The sequence below is a fragment of the Protopterus annectens genome, chromosome 2.part0 (assembly GCF_019279795.1).
Source record: "Protopterus annectens isolate FY-2018-M chromosome 2.part0, PAN1.0, whole genome shotgun sequence".
In the NCBI taxonomy this organism is placed as follows: Eukaryota; Metazoa; Chordata; order Ceratodontiformes; family Protopteridae; genus Protopterus; species Protopterus annectens.
Window position 1 is genome coordinate 1,148,763,517 of NC_056728.1, and position 20,849 is coordinate 1,148,784,365.

Below are 20,849 nucleotides of genomic sequence, written 5' to 3' on the forward strand. Positions count from 1 at the left end.
TGTCAATGTAAGTCTGCCCTGAACTCAAAAGCCTTGCTCTCAGTGTAAGTGACTTACTTCAGTCTAAGGCCTATCTATAAACAGGCTTACACCGGCACCATATTCCAAAAGACCTACTCTCAGTGTAATTGAGAGTAAGTCTTTTGCAATCAGGCCTTTTATCTTAACATTGATGTTGAAGGAGTCATGAGAGCTTGCTCATTCTGACTACATGTTTGTGGATTTGAAGAAGGTATAGGATTGTATACCGTATAAAATTTTATTGGAGATCCTACAGCAATATGGGTTACAGAGTTGCTGCTACCTTATATTTTGTTTGAGATGAGGAAATTGTGTCCTTATTTCTTTACTTATGGCATTATGTCAGGTATGTTCAGGGTGGACATAAGACCATGCCAGCAGTGTTTCTTTGCTCCCCTTCAGTTCTTTATTTACAGTGACTGAGAACCAAGAAGGATCCAGGTTCTGTATAGTATCTTGTTTGGGGATGTGAGGGTTGACTCTTATTGTTTGCAGATGCTGTTGCCCTCTTAATCTAAAGTGAATGTGACTTCTGGTAAGTGCTGGAGCAGTTTGCTGTAGAGTTTTAAGTTACATTTTAGAGAACTCTATTTCAGAAAAGGGTGAACTGCTGTTTGTAGGTGAGGGGGAACAGCTGCCTCTAGTGGAAAAGTGTAAGCATATTCTGGTCTTGGCCACAAGTGAAAATAAATGGCACTAGTAGAATGAATAGCACATGGAAATAGTTTCTGCACTGCAGTATGCATGGTGGCGAAGCAAGAACTCAGTCATAGAATGAAGCCTGCAGCATACTGGTCATTCTATTGTCCATCTTCAAATACGACCCTGAGCTTTATCTAATGTCTGAGAAAAATGCGACTGAACCTACAGGAGGCAGAAATGAGGTTCCTTTTCAGGGTACCTTGGTTTACAGGAGGATTTCAGATTACAGGCACAGTTTCCCTAGGTTAGGTCTGAGGGATATTTTGGCAGTCATCAAAGTGAAATTCTGAATGTGGGAGGAGTTTGGTGATGCCATGTTGAATGACTTTTGATTAACCTTAGAGAGATCCTGACAGGCTAGCTGTTAACTCTGGAGAGGGGAAGCAGGACGCTGCCATGAGGGGTATTTCCATTTTTCTGGCCGTACCTCTCTTCTGGTGGCTGACATGAAGGCCTGCTATGCTGTCCCCCTGTGAGCATGTGCATTTCAGACAACTTCCCATGAGGCCTGCTGTGAGAACATGGCTTGGTAGAGCCAAGCACACATCCTTATTCAATAGTGCTGCATCCCATATGGCTCTCTTTCTAGGAGATGCTGGCACTTCAGCAGGTTGGACCATCTCTTTCCCCCTAGGATGGGTGAAACAATTTTGGCCACTCACTCACAGTCTACCCTGTCCAGCTCTGGCAGCATCCAAATAGATGATCACCCATGGGCCATCTGGGTCACAGTAAAGGCTTCATTGCTGTATGCCACAGAGCCAAGGATAATTCTGTTTGCTTTCCAAGTCTGTTCAGTAAATACAAACAGGTTGCTCAAGAACCACAAACTATTTGCAGTTGTAGCTTTGGTTTTGGAGGTCAGTGTTGTACATATTTCCTTGTGTGTAGTTGTAAATACCCCTTGCGCCATATGAAAAGTTTTCTGCCTTTCCTCACACTATTTGGAGATAGACGGAAAAAATGAACTACAAAAGTAATAAGAAAAAGGTTTATTGTATATAATGTTTATTCATTGCACAATATTGTATTCTACTGGTTTATTTAACTGAATGTCTCTCCAATGTTGTATATTTTTGACTTGTGGCAAGCTAAGACTGAAATTATTCAACATTGATGAGTGTTCTATCCCCCACTTGGCTAATATATTTGTTATCACCTACTATGAAGTATTGTCTTTCAACACTTACTGTAGCAGAGAACAGTGAACAGAAGGATGCTCCTCCATTTTATGCATTTCCATCACTGTTAATGGCTGGAGTCTGACAACATGGACAATTGCTTTTGACATAACTGCTGATAGTGATTTGCTAGAACAAGCACCTGTGGTGGCTGGAGGTTATACATGTATTTTTTCTATGGCCTGATATATCTACCAAAATCATCAGAAGCACTAGACCAGCAAATCATTAGGTGTAAAAGCTGTCTTTCAGCAGAAATAGCCAAACAACAAAGATTTAATGTGTAGTGATGCTGTGACCTCAATTAGTGCACTTTTAGAGGCATACTGATTAAGGGCATATGAAATAAAAATGTGAGTGGCATATGGTTTCACATTTATGCCATTAAGCAGATCGGAACATTTGTGGCTATACATGGGGAATGTAAAGACAAAAACAAACACAGAGATGTCTTGAACAGAATCTAAAAAGGAATGCAAAATGGATAATTCTTTATTACAAATTCATATTAAAAGATTACAGTGTTCATTGACACTGGATCATTTTCCAACAGTTCAAAATAACCACATTACCATGTAAACAGAAAGATGGTGAATACAGCTGAGATTTTGGTCAGCATTACATATAGATGGCAAATGTTTTTAGTTTTTTAATAGATCCTTCAAACATAAATCCATAAAATGATATTTACAGTTTATGAAGCTGATTTCTACAAAGTAAAGGAAAATAAGAGAGAAAGAATATTTCTTTTAATCTAACTATGTCTTACCTTTTGCCAGCATCCAGGCATTGGTAATCCATCTGCACCCTGTATTAGTAGAAAAACATTGGCAGGCTTAGGGTCTGACCTGCTCTGAGAAATGTATATGACAAGCACTTCTTCACAGGCAGTATCATGCTAATTACATATTTATATTATCACTCTGAAGAATTAGACACATAGATTGACACAAACACATCACGATACATACACAGCACTGGTGATAATACAAATGAGGTCACAGATAACAAGTGTTACTGCAAATACACTGTAATATCATGTCTGGTATCACAAGTAATGGCTTCGTACATATTCAGATCCACAGATATACTATAATGACACCTTGTTTACCTGCAATCATAATTAAAGAGCACTGTGATTACAAACCAGTGATATAATTTTTTTCACAACACTGATGCACCACTATGTAAAGCCAACACCCAAATCAAAACTGAAATAACAGTTAAACACAAAAGACTTGAAACAGAAAACTGGTTTAAAATACATAAACAATATACAACATAAATACTAATCATAAAGATGTAGATCAACCCATTAGGTTTGGCCTTATTTCTTATAATTCTGACAAGTTTCCTAGAAGTGAACCATGCACATGAGGTTTGGATTGTCACTGTTATACTCCACTGGTACCAGTCCAAGGCAGTCATATTTTGTTACATAATGCTTCAGATTACCTTCAATCATGTGATCATTTATGTGCAGCAGGGGCTCAGAAAGCAATGTCACAGAAGTCCACTACCCTTTCTGTGGAAAAATACTTTTTTATATCCTTCCTGAATTTTCTACAGGAATATTTTCACTCCCTCACAGTTCTTGTAAGTAGAGGGTTAGTGCCACAAGATCTTTACAGTTGGATCTGAGTTATACTGTTAAGGCAGTCCTGCTCTGTATTGTGCTTTTACATTCTAAAGAATATCTACTGGAGGAGAGCATTTCACAGAAACAGTATTGCAACTGAATCCTCCCATGTTCTTTGTAAATTACTACCTCTTCCGACCATGAAAACAGTTTACCATTAAGTCCATTCCACACTTGCCCTACCTATCTGTATTTATAGCAAAAGTCCCAAACTGCAGATTACTTCTAGGTTGTTTAGGCTATACAGTAAAAAAAGTACTTTCTCATATTTCTCCTGAACTTCTAACATTAATCTTAGTGATAATTAATATTTAATGAAAAATGCAATGATATTCACATTCATATGTGCATTCAAACATATAAGAGCATGCTCTTGTGCTCACTCACACACACACACACACACACACACACACACACACACACACACACACACACACACACACACACACACACACATGTTTTCAGCATGCTGCCAAAAACAAAAGTAATCTTTTGTTGACTAATCTTTCATTAATGGCTTTTAAATAGCATGAGGTTCCATGAATCACACTTCAGTCAGTATCTGACTATCCACACAGAATGCAGGGTTTCACATCTAGGGACATTCTTAGGTTTATATTTTGACAGGATTTTACTAGGAGGATGATCAATAGAATATTTGTAGCCTAGTCACTGCAAATCACACTTCTTACTACCCCTTTCCTTAAGGGATTGTGGGGCAAGACCTGAAGTAAATTTATTGTTACCCACTCACAGATCTAGGGTATGCTGAAGGGGGTTATGGAGCTACTTTATTTAATATTAAAGGGAAGTATGTTCCAGTGGACAGGAATTATTTGAGTGAGGTATCCATCCTGTTAGCAGGTTCTTTGTATGCTGATGTGGAGGGTTAGGGTTCTTGTGCAGGTGTTCATGGTATTGCAGTTTGCAGGAAGGTGTAGGAGGTCACACAAGACTGGATCATTTGAGGTCTTATACGCTAGGCAGACATCATCTTGTAGGAATTTCAATGAGGTGGAAAAATGAGTCAGACTTTAATGAATTCTCCAAAGCTCATGGAATGCAGGCCCTTGATTATCTTAAAGAGGAAACTTTAAGGTTTTCATATTGGATCATGTGTTTGGACACATACATATCAAATGGAGCATTAATAATGTGTCTAATAATGGAAGAGTAGGGAGGGATGATAACATCCTTGAACTTAGAAGATGTGCCTTTTGTAATTAGCTGGGCTATATAGAAGGGTTTTTAATGACAGTATGGTGTCAAAGGAGAGTCCATTGTGTACAAAAGTGACTTTCACTAATAACCGTGTTGTTTATGAGTGCTCATATTTTCCAAAGGGCATTTTAGCATTTACACATTTTAGCATTTAGTTTTGGACTGTGATCCTGACACCATAGGTTTATACATAGTAGCCCTCTGGAGAGTTGATGATATTTTCAAGTTTGCAATCATCTGCAAACTTGGTGAGCCAAACACCAATGACATCAGCTTTGACATGAGAGAAGTAAGTACCAAACAGGAGCAGCCCTAATATAAAGTTTTGGAGGACCCCATCAGTAACATTTTTTTTGAGGAGATTGTGCCCTCAGTCCTAATTGTCTGGGTTCTGCCAGTTAGACAGTTTTCTATCTAGTGGGTTACATAAGGGTTTACATTTATTTTGATTGATGTTGGCTGTGTTGTTAGGGGCTGAGTGGGTGCTATTGCTATGCACCAGTTCACTGTAATGCTGGGCATTGTTCCTAAGATTTCTAACATATTTGAAAAAGGCCTTTGTTAACTTTGACAGATGTGGCAATGTTTAGTTCATACTTAACCTTAATAGATTTGATTTTGCACCTAACTTCTTTCTTTAACCTCTTGGGTTCACTTTTGGAGTGTAGGATTTTCACTTTATTCCTCAGTGCATATAGCTTGCCTATACTAGGATTCCACCACAGATGCATGTTCTTAAACTTCTCATTGTATTTGTGTTGAACTGGGACCAATGTCTTGAACCCATTGTAGAAGTGTGAATATAAACTCTGCCAATACAGCGTCATTGGATATGGTGTCCTCGGGCGGGGGGGGGGGGCTGCTTTAGGTCATCAGTTTGTTGTAGTAAGTATGAGAAAGCTCTAAAGACAGCTGGGTTTGTGGGTAAGTTGGTTTGAGTCCTCATGATGTATACTACTGAATGGTGGTCAGATTTGACCAGTGATGGAATAACTACAGGTATAATGGGGCTGTATTTGTGAGAAACACGTCCAGTAAGTTTGAGCCCCTAGTAGGGAACTGTAGGTTTCATACCTCTCAACCTCTTGGCAACAGAAATATGGACAAAGCCAAAAACAATTGGGGGGGGGGCAAAGGCCTAAAATTAGGGAAACTCTTATAAACTTAGGATGTTGTTTGAATAAAAGATTTTGTGTTAGCATGCATTTCTTGAAGGATACAAAGTCTGAAACTCAAACGTCTGTCATTATTTAGTGACTTCAATACTAAATGATGTGTCAGAAAACCACAAATTGTATGAGGAAGAGACTAAAAATAGGAGGCAAAAATCTAGACAGTCTGTGAAAATCAAGACAGTTGAAAGTTATGGCACTATTTGTTTTAGAGAGTTTGCGTTGACGAAATCTAGGAAGCATTCTGCATATTTATTTGCAGTACTGTGCATTTTCTTCCTTATGAATGGGTAGCTGAAATCTCCAAGAATACCAGTCTTTAGTCTGATACTGAGGGACTATAGTTTGCATATGGGCGGTGCTTGTTACAGATGAGGTTCTGTAGTCGGCAAGGAGATGATAAGAGATCTTGTTGAGAATTACTATGAGGTAGAGGAGTTCAAACTCATTATCTTTCATTATAATTCTCAATGTGAGGGAATCACGGTGGAATATAGACACACCATCACCTGTAATACAGACACGCTGACTAAGGGATGTGAACAAGTGTTATGCAGTGAAAGAAAATGAAAAACAATTCCAACGGCGACCAGGTGCCTCAGTAACAACCACATTTCAAATTCCAGCAAGAAAACAATACTAAGGTAAGGCTCCAGGCTCTCGAAGTAACTTTATTGTAAAAACACAAGCGCTTTCACCATCAAGGCTTCTTCAGGTGTATGAAACAGCGCATGTTCTAATGGTAATCATCTTAAAGAGACAGTGGCAAGGGCCATGGCATGAACACAAACTACATAAGCAACAATGTAAAAAACTAATACTGTATAAAAATGTGTAAAAATATGTAAGAGAATATATATACACATATGTAACTGTCTAAAAAATTTTACACAACTAAGAAATACATAAATAAATAACTAAATATACCATAATAGAAACACACAATATTACCTTCGAAGTGGTCTATTCTTTAAAACAGGTTTCAATGGTATACAGTCATTAAACCATGACCAATATTTGCTCTTAATTTCAGAATCCATTTAGTTTCTAAATTCTCAGTATGTATTCTGATATCCCCTCCCCTTGAAAACTCATTGCATTTACCTAGTACTCTAAATAAAAAAGTATGTTGTACATTAGTCTCTTTGATATGCTTTGCTAGAGCATTGAACATACTGCCCTTTTTTATATGGTAAATGTGTTCCCTCATCCTGTCTCTTAGATATCTATCAGTTTTGCCAACATAAAATTTGTGGCAAATCTGGCAAGTTGCCAGGTAAACCACATGAGATGAATTACAGTTGGCACTAGTTTTTAAAGTGTAAACCTCTCTAGTATCTGGATATTGAAAGACTATCTTTGGGTCAATGAACCTGCAGAGCTGACATTTGGCGCAAGGTATGTTTCCACTATTATCTCCAGTTACTGTCATAATTTGATCTCTGGGGTAGCAGAGTTGCCTCCTCAATGATTTCTTATTTTTGAACGTAAACTGTGGACGTCTTCCAATCAAACTACAAATGTTTTCATCTGAAGTTAGAATGTTCCAAGGACTATTTGTGATGTTAGTATATTGTCTTATATTTAATTCTGGTGTGATCTTTGTATTCAGTGTATCATCCACAATTTGTTCAGAAAAATAAGGTTTAGCTCTATTCTGTCTAAGTTTCCTAACTGTGCTAATACTCTGGTCTATAAGATTCTGGTCTTAACCTCTTTCTGTAAATTCCCTGGATGTTCTATCCAGTTGTGCCAGAAAATCTATTTCTCTGGCATTCAATCTGGATGCTCTATATGCTTGATTTTGTGCTACATTCCTAAAAAACATATTGAGGGTGCATACTGTCTCTACTTAATAAGCTGTTAACATGGCATTCTTTTCTCTACATTTGGATGTTTAACTTGCAATCCAGTTCTTGTAGAATTGAAACATCCAAGAAATTGACCTTGCTGTAGGACCAATCCATAGTAAATTTAAGAAATTGTGTTGAGTTATTAATATGTTTAAAAAATATTGAAAACAGAAGTAGCAGAACACACACAAGATGAATGCTTCGTTGTAATAATTACAGTCACAATAAATACGCCAAAATAATACAACGAAGCAATCAAGATGTCCCAAATAGTATAAAAACATGTACTTTATTCGATACAAGTGCACACGGTAAGCGCTTTCACTAAATGAGCTTCATCAGTCCATATACCAGCACCATAAAACAAAGGTCTTTTTACTACAATTCAAAATCTAATAGCCCAATCGGAGCCTAAGAAATTGTTAACTAACATAATGAATCAATTAACTATGCTGCTACCTTAAAGAAATAACAATAGAAAATACATGAAATGCATATATCTAAATAAATGAAAGACTTATAAACATCACTTAATATATCTAAGCAAGCAACTAAATATAAACATATGCAAACATATAGATAAAATAATATAGCACAACTCTACATAATGCAATCTCTAAAAACAATAACAATAGTAAAAAATAGTAAAAAAATCAACTATTAATAAATATAAGATAAAATAAAATAAAATATGTATGTATATATACATTTCATTTTTGTATCCTTCGTTTTTTTAAAAGAAGTTTTATAGAAGCCCTCTCGTTTAAGCCACTGCCCCTATCTGCCCTAAGAGTAATAATCCATTTATTCTCCCTAAATTCAGTATGATTCCTAATATCACCTTTTCTGATACTGGGACTAATGACCTCAATGACCCTAAATAAGAAATAATGACTGTCATCAAACCTACTAACATGTTTCGCAAGTGCATTATTATCGGAAAATCTCCTGATGTTATATAGATGTTCCCAAATCCTGTCCTTAAAAGGTCTATTTGTCTTTCCAACATAAAAACAATGGCATGCTTGGCACTCTGCCAAGTATACAACATTCGAGGTTCTACATGTGGCCACAGCATGAAATATAAATTCCCTGTGTGTATCCGGATGACAACATTTCTCTTGAGTCTCAATATATGAGCAAAAATTACAATCACCACAGGGATTTGTATTGCCTTGGCTATTAAATGTTATTGGGGTATTCTGATGGCACAACAACCTTTTCAAATTTTTTTGATTCCGATACAAAAATTTTGGATATTCACCTACAATTCCTTTTATGTCCTCATCTATTTGCAAACTAGGCCAATTTTTGCGAAACATGTTAGTAGTTTTGATGACAGTCCTTATTTCTTATTTAGGGTCATTGAGGTCATTAGTCCCAGTATCAGAAAAGGTGATATTAGGAATCATACTGAATTTAGGGAGAATAAATGGATTATTACTCTTAGGGCAGATAGGGGCAGTGGCTTAAATGAGAGGGATTCTATAAAACCTCTTTTAAAAAAATAAAGGATACAAAAATGAAATGTATATATACATACATATTTTATTTTATTTTATCTTATATTTATTAATAGTTGATTTTTTTACTATTGTTATTGTTTTTAGAGATTGCATTATGTAGAGTTGTGCTATATTATTTTATCTATATGTTTGCATATGTTTATATTTAGTTGCTTGCTTAGACATATTAAGTGATGTTTATAAGTCGTTCATTTATTTAGATATATGCATTTCATGTATTTTCTAGTGTTATTTCTTTAAGGTAGTAGCATAGTTAATTGATTCATTATGTTAGTTAACAATTTCTTAGGCTCTGATTGGGCTATTAGATTTTGAATTGTAGTAAAAAGGCCTTTGTTTTATGGTGCTGGTATATGGTCTCATTTAGTAAAGCTCATTTAGTGAAAGCGCTTACCGTGTGCACTTGTATTGAATAAAGTACATGTTTTTATACTATTTGGGACATGTTTAAAAAATAACTTAAGTTGACCTATTGCCATCCACAAATCTGCGGAAGAACAGAACCTGATCTTTAAACTTGCTTGTAAGTATATTTTCCTGTTCCCATTTTAACATTACTGCATTAGCATAACTGTTAGCACATGATGTTCCCATGGCTACCCCATTACATTGTAAGTATACCTTGTCCCTAAACGTAAATATATTATTTTCTAAAACTAAATTCAAAAGAATTTGAATCAAATTATCTGTGTTACTATCATATTTTTGTGTATCAGACATTAATTTGACAATACTCTGGATCCGATATTCATTCGGAATAACAGTGAAAAGTGACACAACATCTAGAGTAACCAATAATGTCCTTTTCAACCCATCCTGTTGTTCTCTTTCACAGGTAAATCTGTACAAATCCCTGACAAACTGTTCAGTATCCTTGAGAATATGGTTAGAATTTTCCAAGTTTTCTCAAAAATTTTTCAACAAAAATGGAAATAGATTCTGTGCACCAATTTCTGCCTGCAACAATGGGTCTCATAAGGGGATTCTCCTTGTTCTTGTGTATTTTTGGTAGACCCTGGATTATAGGGATTGTAGGTTTAAATATAAGAAAATAATTAAGTAAACCTTCATCAGTAAGGTCCATGCTGGCCATTTCCCTTATTCTATTATATACTGTAGCAACCATCTTGCTCACTTGTGTCATATTAATAACCTTATAAAAAGTACTGTCACTTAATAACAAAAACATTCTTTTATCATAATCTATTCTATCTAAAATTACAATTTGCCCTCCCTTATCTGCAGGTCGTATCATTATAGATGTATTAGTCTGTAAACCTTTTAATCCTACACTTTCATCTTTGGATACGTTATACCACTTCTTATAATATTTCTTTTTCTGTTCATGAAAAACCTTGTATGCATCATCTATACAGACTTGCTCAAATGCAGAAATTAAAGGGCTCAATGTAGGCATAAAAAAGCTAGGTTTTTTAAAAATGCAATCATTATCAGAAGCGTTATTAGCGTATAAAACCTTTAACATCAAGTTTCTAGAGAATAGCTTAATATCAATGACAATGTCTGTGATATCAGAGTCTAAAGCTGGAATAAACGAAAGTCCTTTACGTAGCACACCGCTTTCATGTTCAGATAGCACATAAGGAGATAAATTAACAATCAGTTCTTGCTTTTCAGAAAAGCTTTCTTGATAGTAAACAGACTTACCGTTCCATCTGTATATTTCCGTTTGTTCCTCGTTGTGCTTCTCCCTCTCGATTGCGCTGAATTCAATCCGCCCCTGCCTCGGCTTGTAGATCTCACTCTCATAGGGAGAGGGAAGTTTACGGCAAGGGTGCTCGAATGTCCTAAAAAAGAATTGGTGATGTGATGTTGAACATCTTCAATCTCGCTGCCATCAGAAATGCAGCAATTCGTTGCTCAATGTACTTGAGCTTCAGTAATAATAGTTTTATTCTTAAAAGCTGTTGTCCTGGTGGCTGGCTTCTCAGTGGCTATCGTGTTACAACCTAACTTGACTGCTGTTAGGTTCCGTCCTTCCATTGTTTCCTGTATCATATTGCAATTCCGGTTGGTCATTGGTACAGACATATTCCCCTCATTGGTTATATCCTTAGAATTAATATTATTAGAAGAAGAAATAGTAGCGGCTGCTGCCAAACCCTTGGTGTTACTACTATTGTTGTTATTTGTGTATCTCGGCCACATAAATACATGGCCCTGCGAATAATCTAGTCTGTCCCTTTGTAATTTTTTTGAGTTTAGTTTGTGTCAATTTACGACTATACACAAGGACGTTCTCTAGCATGTCATTGATGTATTTCACAGTCAAATCAGGGTCATATTTTCTGCATAAATCAAGATATTTATTCTTGATTTGAGGCAAAAGTTTCATTTCTTCTTTTTCAGCAGCCATTGATAATAATTTCAAGTACCAATACTAGTTTGTAAATTCAGTTTTTACCATTCACACAGCAAAGTAGAGTCACAGTCTGTTTGGGCAGGCATCTTAAGGATCCTGAGCCCCCTAGGTACAATGTTCTCAGTGATACAAGTTTGTAAGTGGTATTTCTCGAATTGTACTCTCTTTAATTTGAGCAAGTCTTTTTCCAGAGAAAATAGTTCACTTTTCAGTGCCACATAGTCTATATTCTCTACATCATCTCCTTCAAACACAGTTTCACTGTTAAAAAGGGATTAGTTTTCTCGCTCACCTTAGAGAGGAATTGATTAACATTACAGTAAGTCCATTTTGTATCAGGTACAGGATTATATTCCAGCTCAATATTCTCTATCTCAGCCTGCATACCTGTAGCCATTTCCCTGGGTCCATAGGAAAAATAGTAAAACCAGCAAAGAAAATGAAAAACAATTCCAACGGTGACCAGGTACCTCAGTAACAACCACAGTTCAAATTCCAGCAAGAAAACAATACCAAGGTAAGTCCAGCAAGAAAACAATACCAAGGTAAGTCCAGCAAGAAAACAATTCCAAGGTAAAACCAGCAAGAAAACAATACCAAGGTAAGTCCAGCAAGAAAACAATTCCAAGGTAAAACCAGCAAGAAAACAATACCAAGGTAAGTCCAGCAAGAAAACAATACCAAGGTAAGTCCAGCAAGAAAACAATTCCAAGGTAAAACCAGCAAGAAAACAATACCAAGGTAAGTCCAGCAAGAAAACAATACCAAGGTAAGTCCAGCAAGATCACACCAGAATTAAAGATGTGCTTTAGTTATTCAAGAAATATAAGACAATATACTAACATCATAAATAGTCATTGGAACATTCTAACTTCAGATGAAAACATTTGTAGTTTGATTGGAAGAAGTCCACAGTTTACGTTCAAAAAATAAGAAATCATTAAGGAGGCAACTCTGCTACCCCAGAGATCAAATTATGACAGCAACTGGAAATAATAGTGGAACTATACCTTGCACCAAATGTCAGCTCTGCAGGTTCATCGTGTTTCACTGTTGCAGTCATTACTCTTGGGTTATCCTGCTGGAAGGCTACCCGCAGTCGGCCAGAATTCCAAAGTCTAGGTCCAGTGTCGGTTGCTGTCGCCTCTTCCCTGACGTCAGTGCGCCAGGGGTATAAAAGATGCGGCTAACACCATTTTCTTCAGTCTTTCTTGCCGTGCGGTGCCAGAAGCAAAAGCAGTTCACAAGTGCTGGTCGTCCGACTCCTGAGATTTTCAAATCTGAATTTCAGAACCAAAGTCTTCATTAAAGTTAAGTACCCCGTTGGGGAAACTTTTTTCTTGTTCCAGACTGATGTCAGAAAAAGTTAACAATTGTATTTCTTGTGGGAAGCAAATACCTCATAAGGATTTTCACTCTTACTGTATTCCTTGCCTAGGGCCTGATCACAACGTTGCTAGCTGTCGGTTTTGTGCTAGATTTAACCAACGCACTATCAAGCGCCGGTTCGATTTTGCATTTCATTACTTTGGCCAAAGATTTAATTATATAATGCCGTTGGAACAGCCGACAACTGGAGTTTACAAAAAATGCAAGGACAAGGACAAGGATAGGCATCCGAGGTCCAAAAGCAATGACGAAGCCTCTTCTAGGCCAGTCGCCGGTTCTCAGTGAGGCGCTTTCGCAGCCCCTGGTGCCCGCTACCTCAGAGCCACAGGCCGCTACCGACTCCCACATGGAGCCAACTGGGCCTCTGGAAACTCAAGGTACTGGACACTTGGAAATCACTCCCTCAGATGGGTCCGGAGCCGCTGAGCAGGCATTGGCTTCTGCGGGTGTCTTCAGACCTACACAACTATATGTTAAGCCATCTTCAGTTTCAAAGACAAAGATTAAAGCGGCTCTAAAGACAAAGAAACAAGTACAGCATTCTCCTATTCATACTTCCATGCCTAAAAAACAGATGCTCAAAATGGCCGAAGACCTAATTACTTTGATCAGGGGCTCCCATCCCCCTCCTGATAAGAGGCCTAGGCAAGAGACAGAGTATGATTCTTCTGATCAGGTATCTATTTCCTCTGATTCCTCTTCTGAACAGGATTACTCCATGCTTCCCTATGAGGATTCTGATGCTGAAGAATCCATTTCTTCAGCCTCTCCTCCTGAGGACTATTCTTTTGGGGAAACACTGCATACTATGAGGGAGCATTTCCACTGGGAGAGCCAAGATTATTCTGAATCTAAGAAAAGGCTCAGAGACTTTCTGCTTCTTCCTCAGCACAGACCCCTTGCTATTCCACCTGTTCTAGACATTGTAGATGATGTATTTTCAGAGTCCGGTCTGTCCCCTGACTCTTTACCCCCTGCACCTGCTAAGCCAGACAGATACTACAGGGTCCCGGATTCTCATAAATTCCTATATAAAAATCCTGCTGCTGACCCAGAAACTATATCTCAGCATCCCAAGGGGGTTAAAGCTTCCACTGCATAAAACCCTGTCCCCTCTGATAGGGATTCTAGGGCTCTAGACAGATGGGGGAAAAAAGTTTACACTTCTGCCACCCTGGCTGTAAGGGCTTTAAATTGTCAATTTCATATGCTTAAATATCAGCAATATTTAATGTCACTACTTAAACAGAAAATGTTGACAAATACTGAATGTTCAGAGAACAAGGAATTGCAGGATTTATTGCATGCAACTGAACAAGTGGGAAAGCATACTTTGCAATGTGGTTATGATTCACTGGAGGCCTCTTGCAGGGCCGCTGTTACAGGTTCTGTTATTAGAAGGCATGCTTGGTTAAAGGAACAGAATCTGCCTGATCATGTTAAAGCAAAATTATTAGATGCACCATTACAGCATGATACTTTGTTTGGTACTAAAGCAGAAGAGGTGTTGAAAAAAATGGAGGATAAAGCAAAATCCATACAGACAGTCAAGGATTTCTTACAGGTACAGCCACCCAGGTTTAGCAGGAACTGGCCTTCTAAAAAATGGTCCTTTCCAGTCTCAGACAGACCACAAAGAGGCAGATACAGGCATCCCAGAGGCAGATCTCAGCCCCAAGGCTCATACAGGCCTAAACAATGGGGTGCTCCTACCTCCAAAAGCGGAGAAGACAAATCACAACCTTACAGGAAACAGTCCCAATGACTTTCCACTACCAGTTCCAAGCAGTTTTCTTTTGACAGCCCCCTTAGGGGGAAAACTAGCACTTTTTTCATCAAATTGGCAAATGGTTACCCAAGACAAATGGGTCCTGAACATAGTGTCCCAAGGCTACAGGTTCCATTTTCACACTCTACCAAGGTCAAAGGGCATGCCAGACCTGCCACACAATCAATGGGCAGAGGCACAAAAACAAATTACAGCCCTCATGGACATGAGGGCCATTCAGCAAGTACCACAACAAGAGCAGGGGCAAGGATTTTACTCCAGACTTTTCCTAGTACCCAGGAAGGACAAAACCTGGAGACCAATACTGGACCTGTCTATACTAAATAAGTTTCTGGAAGTTCCAAAATTCAAGATGTTGACTCTTCAGCAGCTACTGCCCATGCTGGGCAAGAAGGCTTGGCTCGTAACTTTGGACCTAAAAGAGGCATACCTGCATGTCCCAATCAGACAGTCTTGCAGAAGATACCTCAGATTCATAGCTGGCTCAGTGCATTACCAATTCTCTGCACTGCCCTTTGGGTTATCTACTGCGCCCAGGGTCTTTACAAAATGCCTGGCACCAGTAATTGAGTTTTGCAGACAAAAAGGAATTCAAATATATCCCTACTTGGACGACTGCCTAATTCAAGCAGAGAACAAAGACACTCTTCTAAAGCATCTGGCATTTGTAAAAAGATTACTAATTGGCCTAGGGTACACAGTAAATGAAAAGAAATCAAAACTAGTGCCCTCTCAAGAGATAATATTCCTGGGTGCAAGCTTAAATACAACTGCCCAGATGGCTTATCTCACGCCAGACAAGCAAAAACAACTGACTACTTACTTCAAGAAATTGGCAACAAAAACCCACTTATCTGCAAGGAAAATCCTGCAGGCCTTGGGTTTCATGGCATCCTGCATTCTACTAATTCCATATGCCAGACTGCATATGAGGAAACTACAATGGTATCTGAAAAGTGTTTGGACTCAGCATTGCCACAGCCTGGAGACAGTAATTGCACTCATTCCCTGCCTGCAACAGGAGTTGCGATGGTGGGCAGAAGCCTGTCACCACAACAAGGGTCTGCCATTCCGGTTACCCACAGCCAGACAGACACTGACAACTGATACATCAGATTATGCCTGGGGGGCCCATATGGCAGGAAAATGTATTCAGGGCACATGGCCTGCAAACCAGATGCATGTTCACATCAATGAAAAAGAGATGCTAGCTGTTCAGAATGCCCTGACAGCTTTCAAGGACCTGCTTCATCCAGGACAACTACTAATAAAGACAGACAACACTACGGTCATGTGGTACATAAACAAGCAGGGAGGTACACATTCCTACCCCCTCTGCAGACAAGCAATGACCTTATGGGACACAACATTGGCTTTTCAAGTTCACCTGCAAGCACAATTCCTGCCAGGAAAAACAAATACTCTGGCAGATGAACTAAGCAGAAACCTCATGGATCCCCCCGAATGGAAACTGGATCCACAAGTCTTCAGCATGATAATAAGGAAATGGGGATGCCCAGACATAGATATATTTGCCTCCCCTCACAACTGTCAATTGCAGAGATTTTGCACAAGGATTTACCACAAGCAAGCATGGAAAGTGGACGCCCTATCATTCAGCTGGAAAAATCTAACAGTATATGCTTTCTCCCCCTGCATCTCCTTCCCAGAGTACTCCTAAAGGTCAGACAAGAGAAGCCAAAAATGATTCTGATTGCACCAGACTGGTCACGCCAACACTGGTACCCAATCCTAAAGAGCTTGTCTCAAGGTCCAGCATGCGTATTCCCTCAAACCTCTCACTTGCTGACCCAACAAAACAATCAGATCCTGCACAACCAACTCAGGACCTTAAATCTGGCAGCATGGCGGATAATGTAGCCATTCAGAACACTCCTCTTTCAAAAGCTGTTATGGATGTTATCTTGGAGACCAGGAGGCCCAGTACCAGAAAATCTTATGCAGAAAAATGGAAGAGATTCTGTGCTTGGAACCAGGAACAAGGCATTGACACGTCTGTACCAAATATTCCTCAGATTTTACAATACCTAACTGAGATGCTGAACAAAGGCCTTTCTTTTTCATCAATTAAGATTCATGCCTCTGCCATTTCTCCACATTACAATACGGAACCACCTATCTTTCCTCATCATTTAATAAGGCAGTACCTCAGAGGGGCCAAAAACATTAGGCCTCCAAGGAGAGCACCAATTCCGGCCTGGGACCTCAATTATGTTTTGGAAAAACTCACACTGCCTCCTTTCGAGCCAGCATCAGCAGCAGATATAAAATTCTCATCCTGGAAAACAGCTCTGCTCCTAGCCATAACCTCTGCAAGGCGAGTCTCGGAGTTACAAGCACTCATGGCTGTGGAACATTTCATCATTTTTCATCCAGACAGGGTTTCTCTGAGGACAAACCCTACATTTATGCCTAAGGTGCTGTCCAGTGTGGCCCTCAACCAAATCTTTCACTTGCCTACCTTTTACCCAAATCCACAGAACAAGGGTGAGAAAATTCTGCATTCTTTGGACATACACAGGCAGTTGCGCTTCTACTTGGACAGAACTAAAGCTTTCAGAAAGACTGAGCAACTTTTAGTGTCATATGCTGCAGGATCACAAGGAAAGGCTATCTCAAAACAGACTATTTCTAAATGGATAGGCCATTGCATCCGTTTCTGCTATCTTCAACATGGCAAATCAGTGCCTAAGGGTATTGGGCCTCATTCCACCAAAGCAGCAGCCACTACAGCAGCCTTCCTCAGGGGAGTACCACCCAAAGAAATCTTAGAGTCTGCAACTTGGAGTTCAGTGCACACCTTTACAAAGCACTACCATTTGCCTCTCTACTCTAAGTCCAGAGCAGGCTTCGCCACTGAAGTTCTGCAGGGTCTCATAGCCTCTCCTAATCCTATTTAGCCCAGCCACCCATCCTCAGCTTTGGGATTCTACCCAAGAGTAATGACTGCAACAGTGAAACACGATGAACATAGTACAGTTGTGTACCTACCATAAATGTAGATGTTCGAGTGTATTCACTGTTGCAGTCCAGGTTACCCACCCACCATCCCCCTTCTCTTTGCTGGGACTTATCTGCACTTCTCTATCCTATACAACCTTTTTGGTGTATTTGCTTGTAGATGAAGGAAATGTTATTTTTGTGCTTGCATTTCTTATTGGTATATTTTTCAGCCTACCTTTTTGGGGCACCTGACATCTGGGGCAAGAAAAACTGAAGAAAATGGCGTCGGCTGCATCTTTTATATCCCTGGTGCACTGACGTCAAGGAAGAGGTGACAGCAACCGACGCCAGACCTACACTTTGGAATTCTGGCCGACTGCGGGTAGCCTGCCAGCAGGATAACCCAAGAGTAAAGATTGCAACAGTGAATACACTCGAACATCTACATTTATGGTAGGTACACAACTGTACTGTTCATTGACCCAAAGATAAGTCTTTCAACATCCAGATACTGGAGAGGTTTACACTTTAAAAACTAGTGCCAACTGTAATTCATCTCATGTAGTTTACCTGGCAACTTGCCAGATTTGCCACAAATTTTATGTTGGCAAAACTGATAGATATCTAAGAGACAGGATGAGGGAACACATTTACCATATAAAAAGGGCAGTATGTTCAATGCTCTAGCAAAGCATATCAAAGAGACTAATGTACAACATACTTTTTTATTTAGAGTACTAGGTACATGCAATGAGTTTTCAAGGGGAGGGGATATCAGAATACATACTGAGAATTTAGAAACTAAATGGATTCTGAAATTAAGAGCAAATATTGGTCATGGTTTAATGACTGTATACCATTGAAACCTGTTTTAAAGAATAGACCACTTCGAAGGTAATATTGTGTGTTTCTATTATGGTATATTTAGTTATTTATTTATGTATTTCTTAGTTGTGTAGAATTTTTTAGACAGTTACATATGTGTATATATATTCTCTTACATATTTTTACACATTTTTATACAGTATTAGTAGATTTTAGTTTTTTATATAGTTTATGTTCATGCCATGGCCCTTGCCACTGTCTCTTTAAGATGATTACCATTAGAACATGTGATTTAATGATTATTAGTATAAAGATAGGTGTGTTTGCATCTTGTTTCATACACCTGAAGAAGCCTTGATGGTGAAAGCACTTGTGTTTTTACAATAAAGTTACTTCGAGAGCCTGGAGCCTTACCTTGGTATTGTTTTCTTGCTGGAAAGTGTTATGTAGTGCATCCTGGTAGGAAGGGTGTGTACCTTTGAACTAGATCCATGCTTCAGTGATGATGCAGATACAAATATTTTCTAGGGTCAGGAGGTTTCTAAGTAGGGTACGTTCTTACTGAGGTTCCAGCATTGAGCAGCACTACATTTACACTACCCCGGTTTGGATGGGATAGGGTGGCTGATGAAGGATACTGTTACTGCCTAAAAAGGCACTAAGGGAGTGTTGAAACTTTTGGTCAATACAGGGAATCCCTAAAGACAGAGGTACAGTCCGTCTTTTGCAAAGCAAGTATGACTGTCATACATTTCCTTTGAGACTGACATTAGAAAAGCCCTGACAAGCATCTCCTTTCATGCTGACTCATTTGACCTCCTTGAGCGAAACCAATAACTAGACCTAATATTTAAATAAATTATCTTCTGTTTATGTTGCTCAGTTGTAGCTGCATACCAACCACAGACACATACGCAAGTCCCTCCTCATATAGTCCAAAGATTTGCATGTCTAAGTCATTCATATCCACATAACAATAAGCATGTTGTATGTATACATGGGTTGAAGGGACATGAATGCCCTAGTCACCTGTCAGTTAATTGCACCTGGAAGGCATTCTTTTGTAAACTACAGTAACACATTAACTGATAATGCAATAGCAGATTATAGAACTGTAGAATTAAAAAAAGAAATAAATAAGCATAATGCCCTTGGCAACGAGTAATGCATTTAGAATTCATTTTAATTATGATTGTCCCCTTTTATATTTCAAAGATAAATGGCACAAATTCTAAGTTCATTTTTCACCCTTGCTAAAATTTATATACATGGAAGTATTGATTGATGTTCTTTTAAACATATGAAAGGAATTGGTAAGGGTGAGTTTATTCCAAAAGTGAGGGAGATATTTGGTTACCAATCTAGTTTCCGTAATGCTGTTTATGGAAATATTAAGTTTGAAAGCATTCAAGTCTGTGTCACTCCTTCAAATGGGTTTGCTGCAAACTGGGAATCTTGAAATATTGATCTTTTCTGTCCCTAAAAACAAGATACAAGTCCCTATCAGGACATAGTATGATACAAAGAAGAGAGATCATTATTTCAGTCTGCATCAGTAATACAGTTTGCTGATTCCTTCAGTCCTTTTAGTGAGGGATCTTTCTGTCCTTTTTAGCTAAGCACATATTTTGTCAGAAGACTAAAGATGCACTAGTGATAGAAGTGAAATGTACTGGGAAAGTGAAGCGTACAGGAATTACATATAATCTGTGTTATCATGGGAGTTATACAGAAGGCCTTTCCTACTCTCATGACAATTTGTTGGACTGTGAACAGACTTTCATTTATAATTGCACCAACTTTTTTGTTTTAACGGGATCCCTCCACTGTCATTCTCCCTAATTGCTATAGATGACAAGGCCACTTGTTTCTCATAACGACAATCCTGCATTTGTTTACTTTTATTGCCAAGCCATTGTCTTTGTAACATCTGCAGGTTACATGCAATCCTGTTTAGAGAATCATTATGTTTAGGAGAAGGCCACGATACTTCATAGTTTGTAGTAGTCTCCAGACTTAGTGAATCAAAACATAATGACATAATGCCTTGAAATTGTAAGTAAGCAAAAGATGGTGAAAAGTACTGTCCTGTATATGGAGCCCTGTGGCACTCTAGTGGACATTTGAAGTGATGCAAAGATTTATCCTTATTGTGTATATTCTGTCTGGTACCTAAATTTCAAT

The 20,849-nt window shown here is 38.6% G+C and overlaps 1 protein-coding gene across 2 annotated transcripts in view; it reads right to left on the reverse strand.

Annotated features, from left to right (window-relative positions):
• Positions 1–20,849, reverse strand: part of COL25A1 (collagen type XXV alpha 1 chain) — a 1,631,546-nt gene that overhangs the window by 9,828 nt on the left and 1,600,869 nt on the right. For both annotated transcript variants that reach the window (XM_044061344.1, XM_044061342.1), the window contains one exon: positions 2,674–2,712. In XM_044061344.1, coding sequence (XP_043917279.1) covers positions 2,674–2,712 — 39 coding nt within the window. The remainder of the gene's footprint in view (positions 1–2,673; positions 2,713–20,849) is intronic.